The sequence below is a fragment of the Hypanus sabinus genome, chromosome 1 (genome assembly GCF_030144855.1).
Source record: "Hypanus sabinus isolate sHypSab1 chromosome 1, sHypSab1.hap1, whole genome shotgun sequence".
NCBI lineage: Eukaryota > Metazoa > Chordata > Chondrichthyes > Myliobatiformes > Dasyatidae > Hypanus > Hypanus sabinus.
In genome coordinates, this window is record NC_082706.1 from 124,729,458 (window position 1) to 124,751,974 (window position 22,517).

The window sequence follows — 22,517 nt, forward strand, 5'->3', positions numbered from 1 at the left end:
CAATCAAGTTGCCTAAGTAACATGGTCCCATTTACCTGCGTTAACACATAACTCTTTAAATAATTCAATGAACCTGTCTGAATTTCCTAATTGTTCCTGCCTCTCCCACTTCCTCTGGCAGCTTGTTCCAAATCCTCACCAGTCTCTCTGTGGAAAACATTGCTCATCTGCTCCATTTGAAGCCTTTGCCCTCTCACTTTGAACCTGTGCCCTATGGCTTTGGACTCCCCTACCCTCAGGAAACATTGGCCTTTCATCTTATCTGTTGCTCTAGTGATTTTGTAAACCACTATAAGGATGTCATCATCAAACGTATTTAAAACTGTTCTTAGAGATATGTGGTTGCAAAAGCAATAATGTTTACATTTATTTAATTGCCAAGATGCAATATTATTTTCTTACTTTTAATGTCATAAAGTAGGGAACCTGGGTAGTACCTCTCTGAATTGTACAATTGCATATGTTAGGTTAGTTTTGGGATTATTAGATCTGGTGTAGATTTCTTTCAGTGCACCATTAGTTTACAGGTATCACAGGTTTACTTCAGGAGCATGGTGGACTAACTCTCAGACCTGTTGAACTCAAGACAGGAAGAATCATTATCTCTGACCACTTTATTTGTTGCTGCTGGCATAAAAGTCAAGGGATTCTCTAACATTATTTAGTCACATCAATTTGCAATGATAGCTGCAATTTTTTTTTAACCTTCGTAGTAGCCTTGTTACATGCAGGCACTTGCTGTTATAAGAGTTACCCTTTCATCTCCTATTCAACATCTTTTCCAAAGTGATCTCTGGAACTATTCCAAATGATATAACTATTCTCTCCATCAACTTAATTGGGTAAATGCTGAAAATAGATTTTTTTAAAAAAATCCTATGAAAATTTATCCAAAATGCTACCACATTATCCAATCACAAACAAGAGAAAATCCAAGCAGCACACACAAAATACCGGAGGAACTCAACAGGCCAGACAGCATCTATGGAAAAAAGTACAATCGATGCTTTGGGCCGAAACCCTTCATTAGAGCTGGAGAAAAAAGATGAGAATTCAGAGTAAGAAGTTGGAGGGAAGGAAGGAAAAGTACAAGGTGTAGGTGACGGTTGAAAATGGGAGCAGAGGAGGGGTGATGTAAAGAGCTGAGAAGTTGATTGTTGAAAGAGATACAGGGCTGGAGAATGGAGAATCTGATAGGAGAGCACAGAAGGCCATGGAAGAAGGAAAAGGGAAGGAACTCCAAAGGGAGGTGAGGGGCAGGTAAGGAGAGAGAGGGAAACGGAGATGGGAAATGGTGAGAGGGGGTATCCATTACCGGAAGTTTGAGAAATCGATGTTCCCACCATCAGGTTGGAGGCTACCTAGATAGAATAAAAGGTGTTGTTCCTCCAACCTGAGTGTGGCCTCATCACGACAGTAGAGACCACCATGGACTGACACGTCAGAGTGGGACTGGGAAGTGGAATTAAAATAGCCATTGGGACATCCTGCTTTTTCTGGCGAACAGAGCATAGGTGCTCTGTGATACAAGATGCCACACCGGGAGCACTGGATAGAGTACATGACCCCAACAAACTCACAGATGAAGTGTCACCTCATTTGGAAGGACTGTTTCGGGCCGTGAACGGTAGTGAGGGAGTGCCAGAAGGGAGATCACTGAGGAGAGACGAATGGACAAGGGAGTCGCATAGGGACCAATCCTTGTGGAAAGCAGGAAGTGGGGGGAGAGCAAATGATGTGCTTGGTGGAGGGACCCTGTTGGAGTTGGCGGAAGTTCTGGAGAATTACGTGCTGGATGCAGAATGCTGGTGGGATGGTAGGTGAGAACAAGAGGAACTCTATCCATGGTGGGGTGGTGGGAGGATGGGGTGAGGCAGACGTGCGAAATGCAAGAAATGCAGTTGGGGCAATGTTGATGGTGGAGGAAGGGAAGCCACTTTCTTTGAAGAAGGAGGACATCTTTGTTCTGCAATGAAAAGCCTCATCCTGAGAGCAGATGCGGCTCAGGCGGAGGAATTGAGGGAAGGGGATGGCGTTTTTACAGGTAATGGTGGTTGTGGAGAGTCAATGTGTTTATAATAGACATTAGTGGATAAACTGTCTCCAGAGAGGGAGATGTCAGAAATAGACCAGGTAAGTTAAAGGGCAGTGTGGAAGTTGGAGGCAAAGTTGATGAAGTTGACGAGGTTCGTGTCGGTGCATGAAACAGCACTAATGCAGTCATCGATGTAGGAAAAATTTGGGAGTGACACCAGTGTAGGCTTGGAATATAGACTGTTCCACGTAGCCAACAAAAAGGCAGGTGTAGCTGGGACCCATGTGAGTGCCCATGGCTACACCTTTCCTTTGGAGGAGCCAAAGGAGAAATTATTAAGAGTGAGGACGTTCCACTAGATGGAGGAGAGTGATGGTGGAAGGGATCTGGTTAGGTCTGGTGTCCAGAAAGAAATGGAGAGCTTTGAGGCCTTCCTGGTGGGGGATGGAGGTGTATAAGGATTGGACATCCATGGTAAAAACAAGATGCTCAGGCCAGGGAACTTGAAATCATTGAAAAGATCAAGAGTGTGTGAAGTGTCATGGATATAGGTAGGAAGGGATTGAACCCAGAGGGGATAAAACTGAGTTGATATGTACAGATATAAGTTCAGTGGGGCAGAACGAGCAGAAACAATGGGTCTAGCTGAACGGGCAGGATTGTGGATCTTGAGTAAGAAGTAGAAATGGAAGGTGCGTTGTGTGGGATCTATAAGGTTGGTGCCGGTGGATGGGAGATCCCCAGTTAGGGTGATGGAAGAGGACTGGAGTTAAGGTCAGTGATGGCATGGGAGACAATGGCCTGGTATTACTTAGTGGAACCTTGTTCGAGGGGGAAGTAAGAGGAGGTGTCTGACGGTCATTGCCTGGCCTCAGCAATGTAGCAGTCAGTAGCCAGACTAATACAGCACCACCCTTATCTACGGATTTGATGGTGAGTTTAGGATTAATGCAGAGGGAGTGGAGAGCGGTGCGTTCGGAAGGGGTGAGGTTAGCATTGGAGAGATGAGTGGTGAAATTGAGATGGTTGATGTCTCGTGGGCAGTTAACAATGAAAAGATCCAAAGCAGGCAGAAGACGAGAGCAGGGTGTCCAGAGGGTTGAAGACCGGATAGAGGGTGATTGGTACGGGCTGCAGAGTCCTTGTCAAAGAAATAGGCCCGAAGAAGGAGGCAGCTCAGCGTCATGGTGGGTGAGAAACACACTGAGGTGTCGGCGCAGGGGGACAAAGGTGAGGCCATCCCTTTCTTCCATGGCCTTCTGTCCTCTCCTTTCGGATTCCACCTTCTCCAGCCCTGTATCTCTTTCACTAATCAATTTCCTAACTCACTACTTCACTCCTCCCCCTCCTAGTTTTACCAAACATCTACTACCATGTATTTCTTGCTCCCCACCCCCCACCTTACTACTCAGGTTTCTTTTCTTTTTTCTCAGTTCTGATGCAGGATCTCAGACTGAAACGTCCATTGTTTACTCTTTTTCATAGTTGCAGCCTGGCCTGCTGAGTTCTGTGATGGTTGATTCTGTATGTTACCTTTCCCAGCTAAGTAGATGGTTAAATGGTTAAGCAATAAGTAGGCATGTAATTTTAACTTACAAGAGAGTTTCAGGAACTCAGCTTTTCCATTTCCAACATTTTTGAGCTTTTGGAGAGTTGACCTTGGCTTTCATTTTTCATGATTTATCTTCTTCACTTTGCAGTCTTCCAGTTGCTGTGAACCTTGGCTTATTCCCCTTGGTTCCTCTATTTCTGTCCATTCCTGGAAATTATGTAGGATATTTCCCTTGGGAAATAACCAGGAATCTCTTGAGAACAGTGCCCCTCTCTGCAAGCCACAGCTTTGGCAGAAATACAAAAGTGAAAAGCATTGGGTTTCCACCATCCTTTCTCATTCCCTTCTGAACAGCCAACAGCTCGGTAAAACATTTCAAAGGTTAAACCATTATTTGTCATGTCTGACGCTCAGCAGTCAATTTGCCCATTGCTAGTGGAGTAATTGTCAGCAAACTGCTTCAGAAATGCTATTTGAGGTATAAATATTTGCCAAGATGACAGAGATAGCTCCCTCGCTCTTCTGGGAAATCATGTCATAGAAGGCACAATGCAGCAATCTATCAATCATGCATGTAGTGCCCACCAACATTTTTGCATTCATATGTCTAGAAAGGGAATTGATTAGTAGCTTTCCAACTCAGAAGCTAGAGCACCACCAACTAATTGATGCTAAATCAATAAAGCCCTTTCAACCCAGTTTCCACCAAACCTACATTTACAAGATGGCAAGTGCTCAAAAGAAATTTCTGGCTCTGAAGTTCCATATTAACATCTAGTACTGGTGGAAAGACAAATTCTCTGATGTGCAAAATGATGTTTATTATTATTCTGAAGTACTAAGGCACAAATTGAATCTCTCCCTTGTTCTTTCACCTCACTGTAGAATGGTGGTAGCTTGTGCTTGTACTTGTAGCACCATTCTATCACTAAAAACTTAATTAGATCATTAACTTGATCTGTATGTTCTGTACAATGTAAAATGAACACTGCAGAGTAAGGGCAATTTTCTGCTCAGCAATTTAAAGTACCTAAGGCAGGACAAAGAGCATGATATCGAATCTGGAAAAATAAACAATGCATAAGTAATTTCACTCTTCAATGATTTGCAAGTGATTGTTTATGTGCAAACAATTCATCTGTAGTTAAACCACACTGTTTCATGAGCACGTTGTGCACTACAAACTCATTTTGCATTTCAACAACATTGATGGAAAAGGCTGAAGAAGGAGGACCGTCTTTTGTTACAATTGGGTAGAGGTATTTTTGGTCAATGTTACTGTAATAACTGGAGGTGATAACACAATTAGATGAAGCCTCTACTAAAATAGTGAAGGATAGAATTACCCCCAGTCAGTAACAACACATTACACATGCTAAATGAGGAGAAATACTTATTTAATTATTCAACCAGTAGCTGGAGCACAGGCCTTAATATCCAATGGGAAATGAAATAACTTGTGATCTGTTGTAGAGCAATTGGCGATTTAGTTTGATAAACGGTTTCATTTTGTCAGAAGGAACTTGAGAGGAAACTACTGAAACACAGTATTGCAGTAAGTTTCAGATTTAATCAATATGCTCTAAAATTTGTTTTATTTAATTATTAGGTACAAGGAATTGTAAACTTTGTCCTTATAAAGATATCACAGTTTTAACATCTGTTCCACTATCAAGGACTCCTGGCAGCTGCAAATTTAAGAGTCTTTCAGTAACCCTTGATGCGCTCTGATAGAGCTACTATTAAAAGGGCGAATCTACTCGATTGAAGCAGGAATGTTCTTGAATTCTTTTTCTGCCATTAACCCTTAACAACATCAAACATATAAGCGTATCTCCTGTGTTATGGCCTTTGAAACTGTTCATAACCCTAGTCCAAAGGAGGATTCCGCTCGCACAGTGGGAAAAATCTTTCTTTATATATTAATGATCAAATAATTTATTATCATGCAAGAAGTGCTTCCTGAAATATAAAATATTACTATAGTAATCAATTTTTATTGTTCTTTACCATATTCTTGCAAGATTAACTGTTATCACACCATAGCTTCTAACATTCCATTCAGAGTGACATGGCTCCTCGTTGGGGAGGGTATGTACTTTTGGAACAGGACTGCCAAAACTTCAGATTGCAAAATCTTCTCTCCTCAGTCTTTTCTGACCTCATTTTTCCACAGAGAGAAAACTCACAACCAGTTTCTGCTCAGACTGGCGAGTAAAAATTGCATTTGGATCTGAATAAAAATCTATGCCAGTTTTTGGTAGTCCCGGTACAAATAGACCATTTAAGTCATGGTTTTCAGCAAGTAAAGTGCAATTGTTCAGAAAGGTTAAGGGAAGATAGAAAGATGAACCAGAGAATGTCATTGTTATTTTGAGGTCCCTGAGTAAAAGGCAAACTGATGAATCTGTGATGAACCATTGGAATGTGAACTCAAAGAGAAGTGTTATTTCACCACTGTGTCATTATCGTGACTACAAGACATTGCATTTTGGAGTGAATATGGACCACTTTCTGTGTCTGTTACTGAAGACATTTACACTCTTGTTTTTCTGGATTGCTCTTGATTGCAAGTTCGCACAAAATATTGCAGATGCTCAAATCTGCAGCCAAAAATATAAGCTGCTGGGGGGGTGGGGGGTCTCCACAGGTTAAGCAGCATCTGTGAAGGTAAAGGAATGTTACATTTTTCAAATCAAGACTAAGTGTATAGAGGGAAGGAAGCCAAGTGGTGAGAGGTAGGAGTGTGATGGAGCTGGTAAGTGAGAGGTGGGACCGTTTCAGGGGGTTTGAAATGGTGGGCAGATGGAGCCAATGAAGCATATGGGAGAGCGTATTGGAAAAGAAGACGAAGGATGAAACGGGGAGAAAATCCAGGGATCTGAGATGCAGAGTGACTTGGGAGTCCTCGTGCAGAATGCCTTAAAGGTTAACTTGCAGGTTGAGTCGGTGGTGAGGAAGGCAAATACCATGTTAGCATTCATTTCAAGAATCTAGAAAACAAGAGGAGGAATGTGATGCTGAGGCTTTGTAAGGCACTGGTGAGTCCTCACCTTGAGTATTGTGAACAGTTTTGGGCCTCTCATCTTAGAAAAGATGTACTGGCATTGGAGAGGGTCCAGAGGAGGTTCACAATGATGATTCCAGGAATGAAAGGGTTATCATATGAGGAACGTTTGATGGCTCTGGGTCTGTACTCGCTGGAATTCAGAAGGATGGGGGATCTCATTGAAGCCTTTCAAATGTTGAAAGGCCTAGACAGAGTAAATGTGGAAAGGGTGTTTCCCATGGTGGGAGAGTCTAGGACAAGAGGACATAGCCTCAGCATAGAGGGTCGCTGTGGAGGCCAGGTCATTTATGGCAGAGTGATAGGTTCTTGACTGGATGTGGCATCAAAGGTTACGGGGAGAAGGCTGAAAACTGGGGTTGAGGAGAAGATAGGAAAAAAGGATCAGCCATGATTGATGGCAGAAGAGATTTGATGGGCCAGGTGGCCTAATTCTGCTCCTATGTCTTATGGTCTTATAAAGACACACAGATGAATAGTTTTGTGGACAATTCACTCAACCTATTAAAAAGCTACTTGGATTAAAATTCTGTCCTGTTAATAATATTGACGCATAGAATTTCTATTTTGCTTTCAGGATTTGACATATGCTCTTAAGATATGTGCATCATCTACTCACTCTGTAGGAGTAAGTGATAAAATTGTATGAATGGGATGTAGGATTATGTAAAAGAAAATGAAGCCATTGATGAAGATATAAGGGAACGCCTGAACTAGACTATAAATGCAACATTCAAATAGAAGCATGAACTATAATGCCACTGGACCACCTGTAACCCAGACATGGAAAGTCAACTTTGAAGGTGTTACTTCTGAATCAGTTTAGCTGATTTTTGTTTTTATTGAGAGGCTGAGTCTGAGATACCAAATACCAATTTGCGCACAAATGGCCCGAGTTGGTAGGTGCGTCCCACAGACCAAACTCACAACTTGCATCCTCCGTTGCCTCAGACTTACCAGGTCAAGGTCCACGTGGTGGAACCTGTTGGCCAAAGCATTTCTGGAGCAAAGCAGTGTCACTTGTACATTTGTCATGAGAGACTTAATCAGTGGACGTAAGTAAGCCAAAAGAAGCTTACTTTAAGTAACAGTTACTTTAAGTAACTTTAAGTAACAGTTATTATTTTAAAGCACTGAAAATTCTGTTATCCTTCAAGATATTATCATCATCACTCTCCTCCTGACTGTCTTTATTTCAAAAACGGTAGGAGATGCAGGTCTGCTTGTCCTGCTCCTTCTTATTCAATTGTCCCCTGTGCCAAAACTCAACAACGACCAGCACAAGGACAGAACAGTGACAGCGCGCCAGTATGCGGAGCGCGTTATTTGATCTGGAGCGCATTTTTTATTTTGAGAACGTACGTGCACCTGCGCACTACTCATGTCCATCACTTAACAGAAATGACATGTAACATGTAAGGCTTATTGAAAAAAATATTTTCAAATGCATTTTTTACATAACACAATGAAGAAACTTATTTTTTAATTTCAGTGGGAACAGTGTTGTTGGTCTCCCTTTTTAGCCAGCACATCAAAGTCTGGATTTAGTTTTGTTGTGGCGATTCTCAGGATGGATCTGAGGTGTTGGTCAGTTAACTTGGATCTGTGGCTGGCTTTGTTGATGTTCATGATGCTGAACGCCTGTTCACACAAATAGGTCGAGCTGAACAAAGAGTAAAGCGCAAATGTGGAGTAATACGCTGCACCTCAACAAAGGTCAATGTATATAGAGTGCGACATCTATTGGGAAAACGCCAGAATTGCGGGGAAGAAACGTCAACAAGGTTTATTAATATAATTTCATCAAGTTCTGCGGGCCGGATTAAAAAGCTTAATGGGCCGCATATGGCCCCCGGGCCGTAGATTGCCCATGCCTGACATAGTAGCAGAATTAGGCATCTTGGCCTATCATGTCTGCTCCACCATTCGATCATGACTGATTTATTTTGCCTCTCAATCCCATTCTCCTCCCTTCTCCTGGTAACCTTTAATGTCCTTACTGGTAAAGAGCCTATGCACCTCTGCTTTAAGTAACTTGATCTTCTCAGCTGTCTGATTTGATTCACCACTCTTTGGCTGAAGAAATTCCTTTTCATCTCTGTGCTATATCCTTCATTTTTTTATTTAATACATAATACTCAATTTATTCACTTTAATCAACGCTTCTTCTCAGTTTTTATGCTGGTAATTTCTTGGTTCTTCAGTCTGATTGTTTGAGGAAGATGCACTGTGGCTTGTCCCAGATACTGTGTAACATTGCTCTCTTACCAACTTTTTAGGATGGAAGGACCGCGCTGCACGTCGCTGCAGCACATTCAAAGGAAGAGATTGTTCGGCTGCTTCTGGCAAAGAGATGGGACCCTAACCTCACTGGAGGGGTATGGATGCAGCTACTGGTAGTGCTTTTTTTTTAACCTGAAGTTACTCAACACCTTTTGAGAAAAGTGTGAAACTAGACAGTTGTGTACTCCTGTGAAGAGTCATGCCAATGAGGCAAGTAATCCCTGGTTAGAGCTGGAGATGAAAAACATCCTTAAATTGTGTCCACTGGGCAAGGTGTGATCCAGGCTGTCTTGGCTAATTACTGGTAAAGTATATTGGTGCAAAAGGCTAGAGTGTGGAAGAGAGGGATTCTAGTCTGTACTGTGTGCTGATTACGAAAAGAAGTCTCTCGTTTCCTGAGCAGTCAGTGGTCACCTTCTCTACTCTGCTGTGAGCTGATGTATTGCTGTTCTACTGGTCTTCCTCATCCTCTTGCTTATCTTCAACCTGCAGTGCTTCATGCTCTGAGTTTGCATTCCTTTCTTTCTCAGGTACCTCAGAGATTCTGAGGCCATGTAGCATACAGAGATGATAATGAGACTGACAAAATCTCCACCTGTGGGACCTATACGATAACCAAGATTGATACAGGCACCAGAATCTCACTTTCATAAGATTTGTGTTATTCAACAATAATTTTCATTGTTTTTTTATTATTCATTACTTTTTCAAGATTTGGCCATAGTCCATATCTAATTGCCCTTGAGAATGTGACAAGGAGACAGACATGTAGTAATCTGACTGGCTAAGGCACTCCCAAAATGCTGTTGGGAAGGAATTTCCTGGTTTTAGAGCCAGCTATGATGAAGGAACTGAGATATGTTTCCAGGTATGGAGAATGTGCAGTTTGGAGGAACCAATTGATGATGAAATTCTCATGGACCTCCTTCCCTGTATCCCTCAGTAGCAGTAATGACACTGACAAAATCTCCACCTGTGGGACTTATACGATAACCCAGATTGATACCCTCAGTAGTAGGTGTCTTTGATTTGGTTGTGCTGTCACAGCTGTCTGGGCAAGTAACTGTATTGGACACTGCAGTCACTGTTCGCTGGCAGTGAAGGGAATGAGTATTTAGGATCTTATGTTGACAGTGCAAGCTGGTTTCAGGAACCTGGGAAGAAGAGACCTCATGGGCAATGACTGTCTGCAGTCATGGAAAGCCAGTAATGCAGGAAATCCTGATGCTGAAACTGCCACCTGCTCCTCACTGAAATCAAAGTATATGTGGTCCTCTTCTCCTTACTATCATCAGGGAGGAGGTACAGAAGACTGAGGACCCTTGTTCAATTATTAAGGAACAGCTTCTTCCACTCTGCCTTCAGATTTCTGTATGGTTTATGAACCTGTGAACAGTACCTCCTTATTCCCATTTGTTACACAAGTTATATATTTTTGTAGTTTATAGATCTTCATGCCTTTGCACTGTATTACTGTTGCAGAAAAACAAATTACGTCATACAGTAATGATAATAAGTCTGATTCTGAAGACAGTGCTAGATAACCTCTTTTTGGTAGCAACGAGCTGCCAAAAAAATACGTACACAATGCTGGAAGAACTCAGCAGGCCAGGCAGCATCCATGAGAAAAGAGTAGCCAACATTTCGGACCGAGACCCTTCATCAGGAATGGGGGTGGGGGGGGAGAGAGGGCCGAAGCCCAGTAATAGAGATAGGGGAGGGGTTAGGGCCTAGAGGTGCCAGGTGGTGAAACAATCAGAGGAAAGATAAAGGGGGGAGGGGGAGGGGATAAGCAGGAAAGAACTGTAGAAATAAAGTAGCAGAAAGTTGAAAGGGGAGAGAGGCAGAGAGGGACCTGGGATAGGGGAAGGGGAAGGGGGAGGGGGAGGGAATTGCTGGAAATTGAATTCAATGTTCATACCACCAGGCTGGAGGCTACCCAGACGGTAGATGAGGTGTTGCTCCTCCGACCTGTTTGGCCTCATCATGGCAGTAGAGGAGGCCATGTATGGACATATCTAGATGGGAATGAGAGGCAGAGTTGAAGGTCCTGTCTATTGTGACGGACGGAGCGTAGGTGCTCGAAGAAGCGGTCCCCCAATCTGCATTGGGTCTTGCTGATGTAGAGGAGGCCACACCGGGAGCACCGGATGCAATAGACGACTCCAGCAGACTCGCAGGTGAAGTGTTGCCTCACCTGGAAGGACTGTCGGGGCCTGGAATGGTGGTAAGGGGGGAAGTGTGGGGACAGGTGTAGCATTTACGCTTGCAGGGATAAGTGCCAGTTGGGAGATCTATGGGAAGGGACGTGTGGACCAGGTAGTCGCGGAGGGAACGATCCCTGCAAAAAGCTGAGAGGGGTAGGGAGGGAATGATGTGTGTGGTGGTGGGGTCCTGTTGAAGGTGGCGGAAGTTGTGGAGGATAATGTGTTGGATCCAGAGGCTGGTGGGGTGGTAGGTGAGGACAAGGGGAACCCTGTCTCTGTTGTGGTGACGGGAGGATGGGTTAAGGGCTGAAGTGCGGGAAATGGAGGAGATGCAGGTGAGGGCATCTTTGATGACGCCAGAAGGGAAAACACGATCCTGAAAGAAAGAGGACATTTGAGAAGTCCTGGAACGGAAAGCCTCATCCTGGGAGCAGATGCGGCGGAGACGGAGGAACTGGGAATAGGGAATGGCATTTTTGCATTGGGCAGGGTGGGAAGAGGTATAGTCAAGATAGTTATGGGAGTCAGTGGGTTTGTAGAGATGTCAGTGGATAGTCTGTCTCCAGAGATGGAGACCGAGAGATCAAGAAAGGGGAGAGAAGTGTCCGAAATGGACCAAGTGAATTTAAGGGCTGGGTGAAAGTTAGAAGCAAAATTGATGAAATTGACTAGCTCAGCATGGGTGCAGGAAGCAGCACCGATGTAGTCGTCAATGTAGCGGAGGAAAAGTTGGGGAGTGGTGCCAGTATAGATTTGGAGCATAGACTGTTCCACATAACCCACAAAGAGGCAGGCATAGCTGGGGCCCATGCGAGTGCCCATGGCTACGCCCTTTATCTGGAGAAAGTGGGAAGAACCAAAGGAGAAGTTATTGAGAGTTAGAACAAGCTCTGCCAACTGGAGAAGTGTGGTGGTGCTGGGGAACTGGTGGGGTCAGTTATCCAAAAAGTAGCGGCGGGCTTTGAGGCCTTCTCGATGGGGGATGGAGGTGCTTAAGGATTGAACATCCATGGTAAAAATGAAGCGGCCGGGGCCGGGGAATCGGAAGTTTTTGAAGAGGTGAAGGGCATGGGATGTATCCTGGATGTAGGTGGGGAGAGACTGAACTATGGGGGATAAAATGGAGTCCAGGTAAGCAGACACAAGTTTGGCAAAGATCTGCTGCAGCTGCTTGGAATGATCCTGTGACAAGGAAGCTGGGAGATAATGAAAAAGAAGTACAGGCACAAAAATGGCTGAAGGCCTTCCCACATCATTCTTCACACCTCAATAACAGCCTTGATAAACCAAACTGTATTGGAGAGGATTGGATAAGATGTAATGTATCTGGAAATGCTGTGAAAATACGCTAGTCACAGATGGGTATGTCTTTGCCTTGTGTTCCTAACTCACCTTTTTTGGACAATTATTGCTTCAGCGAAGACTCTGGTAAAGAAATTCTTCCAAAGGTCTCACCACTGAGCTACTGAAATATCAGCAGCTGAATGTTGGGGAAAATACTCACTCTTCTTTCACACCATGTACAGTATACTTCAGAAGGCGTTTGAGCTCGCTATAGTGAGTGCAGGCAAATCTTCCATGTTAGCAAAATGTTGCTTTAAATAACAACAAATGCCACAAAGTAGTACAATACAGCTAGTGTTGGCAGAATTTCAAATGGTGCTGAGAGGGCATACAGGAGCAAGATGTATCAGCTAGTTGAGTCTTGTCAAAGCAACAACCTTGCACTAAATGTCAGTTACACCAAAGAACTGATTGTGGACTTCAGAAAGGATAAAACGAGGGAACACACACCAGTCCTCATAGAGGGATTAGAAGTGGAAAGAGTGAGCAATTTCACGTTCCTGGACATCAAGGTCTCTGAGGATCTGTCTTGAGCCCAACGTACTGATGCAGCTACAAGGAAGGCATGATAGTGGGTATACTTCATTTGGAGTTTGAGGAGATTTGGTATATCACCAAAGACACTCACAAACTTCTGCAGATGTACCGTGGAGAGCATTCTAATTGCCTGGTGTGGCGGTGAGGGAGGACAACTGCACAGGATGGAAAGAAGCTGCAGAAAGTTGTGAACTTTGTCCGCTCCATCGCGGGCAATAGCCACTGTAGTATCTAAGACATCTTCAAGGAGCGATGCCTCATTAAGAAACCCCATCACTCAGGACATTCCCTCTTGTCATTGCTACCGTCAGGGAGGAGGTACAGGAGCCTGAAGGCATGCACTCAACAATTCAGGAACAGCTTCTTCCCCACTGCCATCGATTTCTGATTGGATGTTGAACCCATGAACACTACTTCACTACTTTTTATTTTGATTTTGCACTGCTTATTTAAATACTTAACATACTGTATGTACAGGTATTCTTACTATAATACATGTTTTTCTTCTCTATTATGTATTGTGCTGCTGCAGCAAAGACAGCAAATTTCAGCTGCTGGTGATAATAAACCTGATTCTGAGTGAACAGTGATTTCATATGCAGTTGATTGTACCTGGACAATGGATTACAAGAGATGGTACTGTTACTTCATGTGTTGCAGCTGACTATAGTGTAACTTTCTATGTTGAAAATGGAATTGGAATTGATCCATTATTGTCACATACTGAAGAGCTTGTCTTGCATACCATTTTATAGACATCAAATCATTATACAATCCATTTAAGTAAATCAAGTTAGAGCGATAACAATGCAGAATAAAGTGTAACAACTACAGAGAAATTGTGGGCACATAAACAATAAGATGCAAGATTGTAACAAGGTCCGGAGTCCGCCGTATTGCAGATCATATCTCATATTATGGTGATGAATATGGAACTAGTCATTGAGCAAGAAGTGAAATCATTTGGAAAGAATATTAAGCATGCTAATGTGAATGTACATGAAGGGAGACACTAACTTCCCGAAGGCTACCGCAGGCAATCAAAATAACAATATTCTGCGTTAAATGATTTATGTGCTACATGATCCATTTTTCAGACGTGTTTGTCCTATTGCCGGTCACTGAGTTACCTAATGGCTCTAAAAGTTTATGGATCAGATTAAATTGCCACTGACTGCTTGCTTTTGCTCCTTTCTTTTCTGAACTTGCCAGCAAACTCGGAAATTACTTTCTGTTTTAGTCCATGGTCGAAGAAGCAGTTGAGAAGGTTAAATTGCTAGAATGCACCATTACTTGTACTGATTGCCTGGTCTTTGAAAATATTTAGAAGTTACTGTGAGCCCAGAGTTTGTTTTAGAAATTAATCTGTGATAAAGGGAACTTCCCAGTGGCCAAACATCTTAGTTCTGATTCCTATTCTCATTCTTCTTGTCTCAAGCTGAGGCCACCCTCAGGGTGAAGGAACAACACCTTATATTCTGCCTGGGTACCCTTGAGCCTAATGGCATGAATATTGATTTCTCCTTCTGGTAAACAAGCTCCCCTCCTTCCCTGTTCCCCACTCTGACCTTTTACTTCTTCTCACCTACCTATTACATCTCCCTGGGTTCCCCCCCCCCTTCCCTTTCTCCTATGGTCCACTGTCCTCTCCTCTCAGATCTTTCTTCTCCTGCCCTGACCTTTCCCACCCACCTGGTCTCACTTATTACCTTGCAGATAGACACTTCCCCTCCCCCCATCCTTTCTATTCTGGCATTTTCCCCCTTCCTTTCCAATCATGAAGAAGGGTCTCAGCTTTTTGTGTGTGATGCTTTGGACATCTGCCATCTTCAGACTTTCTTGAAGGGTCTCAGTCCGAAACATAGACAGTGCTTCTCCCTATAGATGCTGCCTGACCTGCTGCATTCCACCAGCATTTTGTGTGTGGTTCTTGAATTTCCAGCATCTGCAGATTTCCTCATGTCTATGATAACTAGTTTTGTTAGTCATAACCCAAAGTTACCAAAATTCTACCCTCTTAAAATAGTAAAATGAAGATAAACTCCTTTAGGTGAAAATGTTTTATTTTTATTACATAAAATGAAAATACATAATTTATTTACATTTCACAAGTACAGCATTCTACAAGATTATAAACGAATCGGAGACCTGATTTTTTTTGTTGTTAATTTGTCCAACCAAGCCTTTAAAAAGTATTCTGGATTTTGCAGTTCTATTGCATTCTACTTTGTTCTTTGCCTATTTAACTGTGCTAAATAGCAGCTTCGACCTCCGAGTTTGCCTGTAAATCTTATGTAATTTTAATTTACGATGGTTTGATGCAGATTGGCATGTGTCCGAATCACTCAAGGAGAGCCTCTATCTAATAGTTACAAGACTATTGAATTGTCCCCAAATATGCTAAAATGGACTCCTGACAGTTTAATAAAACAGACCCTGGTCGTACAGTCAATTTATGGCCTTATGGTCTGAAGTGCACTTTTTCCATAATTTGGCATTCTGTTATTGTTCTCCCCAGTACTACTTCCCTGTTGTGAGCAATGATCTGTATAGATGGCATATAAAACAAATTTGCCACTACTTCGGTCTATGTGACAATAATAAACCAAGTTACAATTTACCACTTGGAATCTAGAGACCAAGAAATGTCCAGTCCCATCAAAGCCAATGGAATGACCAGACACCTACTTGACCAAATACCTTGAGATCAACACTTAAATCTCAAGATCATAGAGCTGCTTGTAATGTACCCGTGGATATTTAAATATGCAAAGTTTAGGATGTTTTCTCTTTTCCACAGGATCCTACAACCAAACACATCACTACATTTCCCCTACCACCTCACTCTCACTTTCCACAGGCTCCGTTATTCCCTCTCAATTAATCTCCCTCCTGGTACTTACCTCTACAAACTGAAGAAGTGCTTCATCTGATGAAGATGAAGCTGACTCTTCACCCAGTCCTGATGAAGGATCTTGGCCTGAAATGTTGATTGTCTTCTTTTCCATAGATGCTGCCTGGCCTGCTGAGTTCCTCTAGCATTTGTGTGTTGCTTGAATTTCCAGTATCTGCAGATTTTCTTGAGTAAATGCTACCCATTTACTTCCTCTCTGACCTCCATTCAGGGCTCCAAACAGTCCTTCCAGGTGAGGCAGGATTTCACCTATAAATCTGTTGGGGTCATCTATTGTATCCGGTGCTCACGATACAGCCCCCTCCTCATTGGTGAGACTCAACGTTGAATGGAAGACCACTTTGCTGAGCATTTTTGTTCCATTCTCAAAACACAGGATTTCCCGATGGCCAACTATTTTAATTCCAATCCCCATTCCCATTGCAACATGCTGGTCCATGGCCTCCTCTGCTGTCACAATGATGTCTCTCAAAATTTGGAGGAGCAACACCTCATATTCCATCTGGGTAGGCTCCAACCTGATGGTATGAATAATGATTTCTCCTACTTCTGGTGATTCTTTTTCCCCCTCCCCTTTCCCTTTTCTTCAATTCCCCACTCGGGCCCCCCTCTTGTCTCTTCTCCTCACCTTCTTATCACTTCCCCCAGTAACCCTCCTGGCCTTTCTCTCATGGTTGACTCTCCTCTCCTTTCAGATTAAGATCTCCCGGTAATATGGCAACAAGTGCAAACACAGTGGCCTCTCGGGCCAAGCAAAGGTGCTTTTTGCTTTGTTAAATTGTTATTTTACAATCCAAAGACAATTTACTCCAAGAACATTGAGCACTGCAGTGCTGTTTGTTGATCAGAATAGATGGACTGCTGTACGAAGGTCCTGCCAGGATGTTGGAGGGGCTGGTTTTGGTTCAGAGGAGCTTTCCTGACTGCAGACCGTGTTGCTGCATGCTATTCAGAGGCATTGAAGTTGGTGCAGTATGACCGTGAGAGATTGTCTTGGACATTTGACGTGCAATTGTAAGACTGTTGGACAGTGCTAGTGTAAGTTGCTGCAGGCCTGTTACCCTCGTCTGATGGAGGGCCAGATGACATTGAAGCTGCGTAGCCTTGGTTGAAGCAAGGACTAGGCCTCAGGCCTGCTGCAGACCAGGTGAGAGACACGGAAGCGCTACAGCATTGTGTCCACAGCCAGCTGGGACCTGTCCTCTCCCATCAGTGCTGCCCTCCCATGTTCACGCAGTGGAATGACAGGCTGGATTGCGTGTGACTGTACACTGCCAGGATTGTACCATCAATTGCCCGACATTGTCGCTCAGCATCTTGGACTAGATGTATTTTTTTTTTTTGAATGCATATACTTCTTTGCTCACTATTTTGAATTGTGCTACTCACTTTTTAAATGTTTTTGAACTCACTATTTTTAAATTTGCTTCCTATTTTTAATGTTTGGCTTCTTGGCCCCAGAGGAAAGTTGTCTCGTTCAGCTGTATCTATGCATGTTTTCAATGATAATTAAACTTGATTTGATATTATTTATTCCTTTTTCTCCAGCCCTTTACCTTTCCCATCCATAATCTCTCAGCTTCTTATTTCATCCCACATCTCCACTCACTTGACTTCATTCATCGCCTGTTAGCTTGTAGTCTTTTCGCTTAACCCCTCCACCCCCCCTCACCTTCTTACTCTGGCTTCTTTCCCCAAACTGATGAAGGATCTCAACCAGGAATGTCCAATAGATGCTGCCTGACCTGAGGAATTCCTCCAGCATTTTGCGTTTGTTGCTCTGGATTTCCAGCATCTGTGGAATCTCTTGTGTTAATGTTTTCCTTTTGTTTGTTTTGTGGCTTGTTCCTTTTCTTTTATTCAGATGTTTTGCTGTTGATTTTCTTCATTTTTCTATCTGCACTTCCCCAGATGTTCATTGATTGCAAGTTCATCACTCAAGCGATCATTTTTCATTGATGACATTGATAGTGAGTTTCAACAGGCATGAGAGGAACCATATCTTGTATATAAACAAATGGATCTTTGAATATACTTCACTGCAAGATAAATTCCAATCTAGGAGTATTAAAGTCAATGTTTTCATTTAACCTTCCAGGGGTCAGCTCATGGAATCAAATTAGTTAATCTAAATGTCAGTTCACTGTTGGAGCAAGACAAAGGATAAAAAGAAAAAAAGGATTGAAATTCTCTAATGTGAACAGTTTGTAATGTAAGGAGAGGTTGAAGCTTGAAGGTGAAAGGATGATTACATTGTATGACACATGTTTGTTTTAATTCAGAATCGGAGTGAGTTGAGGTAAAAGAAGATGCTCTTCTTGCATGAAAATCAAGTAGTTCATGAAATGTCTTCAGAATGGTGCTTATAAAGGTGATTTATTGTGGCATGTAACATGAACACAAGTCCATAAGGGTACTCTGTTTTCAAATAGTTAACTGGACTTTGTCCTTTCCCATCTGATTAGCAGCAACAGTTCAGCAGTGCTTGGAGTGAACTGGTGACTTCACACATTATCAATCTTGTACAAGATTGCCTGCATTTAGATCTGTAACTCTGAATAGCATTGTCATCTTCTGAGACAGAGACCAGATAATAGTAAGCTGATTCCCTGAGTTGACCAGCAAGGTGACTTTCCTAATGTAGAAAATCAATTTCCATGAACAACAGGATCTACTCACTGCTTGTTAGTTCAATGAGGCTAACAAGTCATTCTGCTAATAAAAGGGCCAATTTTATCTGAGTATCGAACAGTTAATTCCAAGAAGTTATGCCCATTTTATGAACGTTCTGAGCCCTGGAGTGTGTTGCTGAACATTTCCTCATAAAGGTTGCCATAGAAATGGAATGTCCTGTGGATGACATAAATAATCCAGACATCTCTGTGCATGTTGGACATTCTATTAACTTTCATCAAGACCAGGAGGATAAATTGTGGTTCAATAGCTGAGGCTTCTTTGATGTAAGTTATGTATTATTTTACATAAAATAATATGTAATTATGTATGCTTAAAAAAATCAAATAGGCTGATGATTTAAGGCAAATAATTTATTTTTAGTTCCTTGTTATTCCTAGCAGCCTGCTGAACTTTTCAATGAGTGGAGTGTAGTTGATTTTTAAGGACATTGTGATGAACTTTCACGTGAGAATAAAACCATTTCCCACAAGGCACTCGATATGGCCTGGAACTGTGCCAGCCATCCTGAAATTAGGTAGGCAAAGGTGCTTTGGATGCCCAGATACTTTGGACAAATGCACCTTAGAAAGTATGTAAGGGCCCTATTCCAACTACACCTGTTTTTAACCGGGATATGTTAAAATCAGTATAACCCCATTCATCCAGCAAGCTCAGGATGTTGAACTAATAGATTTTCCAGCAACAACCAAAATGCTAGAGATACTGACCTGGGCCAGGCAGCATCTGTGGAGGGAACTGGACAGTCAACCCTTCATGTCATGGCCCTTCATCTTTCTAGCATCTGTTGTCTCTAGAGTCTCTAATAGATTTCTAGACTATCAGATGGGGTTATTTTTATTTACACTCCAACAAATCACAATCAGGTTTATTATCACTAACATATTTCATGAAATTTGTTGTTTTGCAGCAGCAGTACAGTGCATTACTTGAGAAATACATAATGAATATATAAAAAAATGTGAAAAGAGAGCAAAATAGTTGGTGTTGAAGGGTTTATGGGATACTTAAGAAATCTGATGGCGGAGAGAAAGAAGCTGTTACAAAAAACATTGAGTGTGTGTCTTCAGGCTCCAGTACCTTCTCCCTGATGATAGTAACAGGAAGAGGGCACGTCATGGATGATGAGGGTACTTACATATTGGATCTGTCTTCTTGAAACATCACATTTGAAGATGTTGTTGTTGATGGGGAGGTTAATATCCATGCTGGAGCGATCCTGTGCAATGTTGCCTCTATACCAGGCAGTGATGCAACTTCTTAGCATGCTCTCCACCCTACACCTGTAAAACATTGATAGCATCTTTAGTGACATACCAAATCTCTTCAAATTCCAACTGAGATATAGCCATTGGCATGTCTTCTTCATGATCGCATCAATGTGTTGATACACTTCATTTGATTTAAAAAAAATCTTCTCATTCTCCTTCCTACATGGTACCATTTCAGTGAACCCAGTAAGTTACAAGTCAACAGAGCTGTATGAGTTTAAAGAGAGCATGGGAACTGGGCTGGGACCCCAGAGATTGGAGTGAGAGTGTGAAAATCAGAGACAACCAACTCAACCATACAGACCATGACCATGTACACAAGTCTGTGGATGTAATGTTGCTTCCCAAAACAATGTTCCTTATTTGAATCACAGCTCCAGTGATCCAGATTCAATCCTGACCACTGTGCTGTGTGGACTTCACACATTCTCTCTGTGATTGTATGTATTTATTTTCTGGGTGCTCAGCTTTCTTCCCAGACACTAAAGACATGGACACTATTAGTTTTCTTAATCTAATAGAATTTATTTAAGGTTACAGGGATACAGGGATAGGGGAATGGGATTGCTCTGTATAGCATAGGCCCTTGGTGTAAAGAAATTTGGAAATTGCAGGTTTAAATCTATTTAGGATACATCCTGGCCACATAAACTGCTCTAATTAATGTCAGTAATCCCATATGACAAAGCATGCTGCATAATCTATTCTCAATCATTTCAAATTCCGCCTTTAGCATGGCTACCTCCTCCCAACACCTACAATCAGAGAATGTAGGGTCATATAGCACAGAAAGTTCATAACCCTTTTGCCCAACTGCACCAATCACAACTGCCTGCATAAAGGTCATATCCATCTATGCCTTACATATTTAACTGACTATATGCCTATCTATTTAGTGTATTGATGGAACCACTGACAAAAGACTACTATCAACTTGAAACATTAACCCTATTTCCCTCCACATTGATTCTGACAAAGATGCAGTTAATGTTGCACAGTATTTCTATTCTTAAGGAAAAAATTGTGTCAATATATCACAGTAAACTTATTTCAAAGAATTTAAAATGTGTTGGAAATTATTTATCATTACTCCCCTAATCCATGTACACAGAATGATAAACACACAATTAACACATCTTGTTCTCAAGTCTTCAGTATTAATTGTTTAATTCATAGAAAAATTATGTTTTTATTCATAAGGTAAACATAATTCCTTAGCAATCAGATACAGCTCTTCAATGGTAGATGTTATTTATGTACAGTAGTTCATTAATTCTGCTATCCTTCATCCAATTAAAGTTTTCTTCTGGAGCTTAGTTGGCAGCAAGTTACTTCCCTCCTTTCTTCTTGCACTTTTTGTTGGGTTTCAGTTTGGGTAGAGACCTATGTTGGACATATTTTGGGGACACATATCTGATAGATTTTGCTTTCTTGCCTCGTTTATTGTGCCATTGATGGCAGGTGCTATGGGTTGTATAGGCTTTTGACTTAGTCATGGTTGTGTTTGTATTCGACGCAGCTTTAAAATGAAGAAGATTTACTTTTATAGATGGTCTCAGCTGTGTATTACATAGGGTGTGATGCACACAATGATCATCATTATCATTTTTGGTAGTTTATTGCCTTTTAAGCTGTTAGGATATATTCAGATTATGATGTATTTCCTATGGTGCAAGATCACTGTTTTACAAAGTTGTAATTTGTCACATACATCCTTTGAGTATTGTGCATTACTAAGGACATCTAAAAGTGAATAGTAAAAAATAGAGTGAGAGAAAGATAGAACATGGAAAATTCTCTTGGGCCCAATGAGTCCTCCATGACCATCAATTACCCATTTATTTACACAAATCCCATTTTAAAAAAAACACACCACACAGTTTCATTAATCACCTTCAGATTCAACCGCTTACCACATACAAGTGGCAATTTAGAGTGTCCATTTAAAATATCATCCCTCACCATTGGGATAAAACTGGAACTCCTGAAAGCCACGCAGTCACAATAAGAACATGCAAACTCTATGTGGATAGTGCCGGAGATTCGGATTAAACTAGGCCTTTGATATGGAGAATCAGTGGCTTTTCAAGCCGCATCGCTGTGCTGCCCAACCGTGTGGCTTGGGGTAAGGATAACTGCACTGTAACAGAATGGGACAGTGCAAAAACAGAAACACATTGCTTAATAAGGATCAAGTAAGAAAAAGTGAAGTGATAAACATGGTCACTGGCACAAAATTATTTAAAAATGCAAATCCAAAAGTTGCTTTATGCGAATACTCAAAGCATTTGTAATATGTTAGATGAATGAGCGGAGCAAATTGATGTATATGAATAAAATATCATTGATATTACAGAGAACAAGAAACAATTTGCTGGAGGGTTGAGCAGCATCTGATATTGTCTATTACTATTGCGGAGATATGGCAGCAGTAGGATAAAAACTGGGAGCTTAACATCAACCAATATCAATCTTATAGCAATAATAGGCACAAGAAGAAAAGGAGGTAGAATGGAATATGAATTAGTTCAGTTTGAAAGTAGGGTTTTAAATTTAAACAAATGAAAATGCAAAGGGATGCAGAATGAGTTGATGATGCATTGGGGAACTTCA

The 22,517-nt window shown here is 41.9% G+C and overlaps 1 protein-coding gene across 11 annotated transcripts in view; it reads left to right on the top strand.

Moving 5' to 3' along the window:
- The window catches only part of trpn1 (transient receptor potential cation channel, subfamily N, member 1), a 236,916-nt gene that overhangs the window by 30,823 nt on the left and 183,576 nt on the right, over positions 1 to 22,517 (top strand). For 9 of the 11 annotated variants that reach the window (XR_009513281.1, XM_059975462.1, XM_059975479.1 and 6 more), the window contains exon 3: positions 8,934 to 9,050. The exons of 1 other annotated variant lie outside the window; for it this stretch is intronic. Coding sequence is in view for 9 of the 10 variants with exons in the window: in XM_059975462.1 (XP_059831445.1) it covers positions 8,934 to 9,050 (117 nt within the window). In the remaining variant the exon portion in view is untranslated. The remainder of the gene's footprint in view (positions 1 to 8,933; positions 9,051 to 22,517) is intronic. One more of the 11 variants, XM_059975471.1, reaches the window with a different exon arrangement.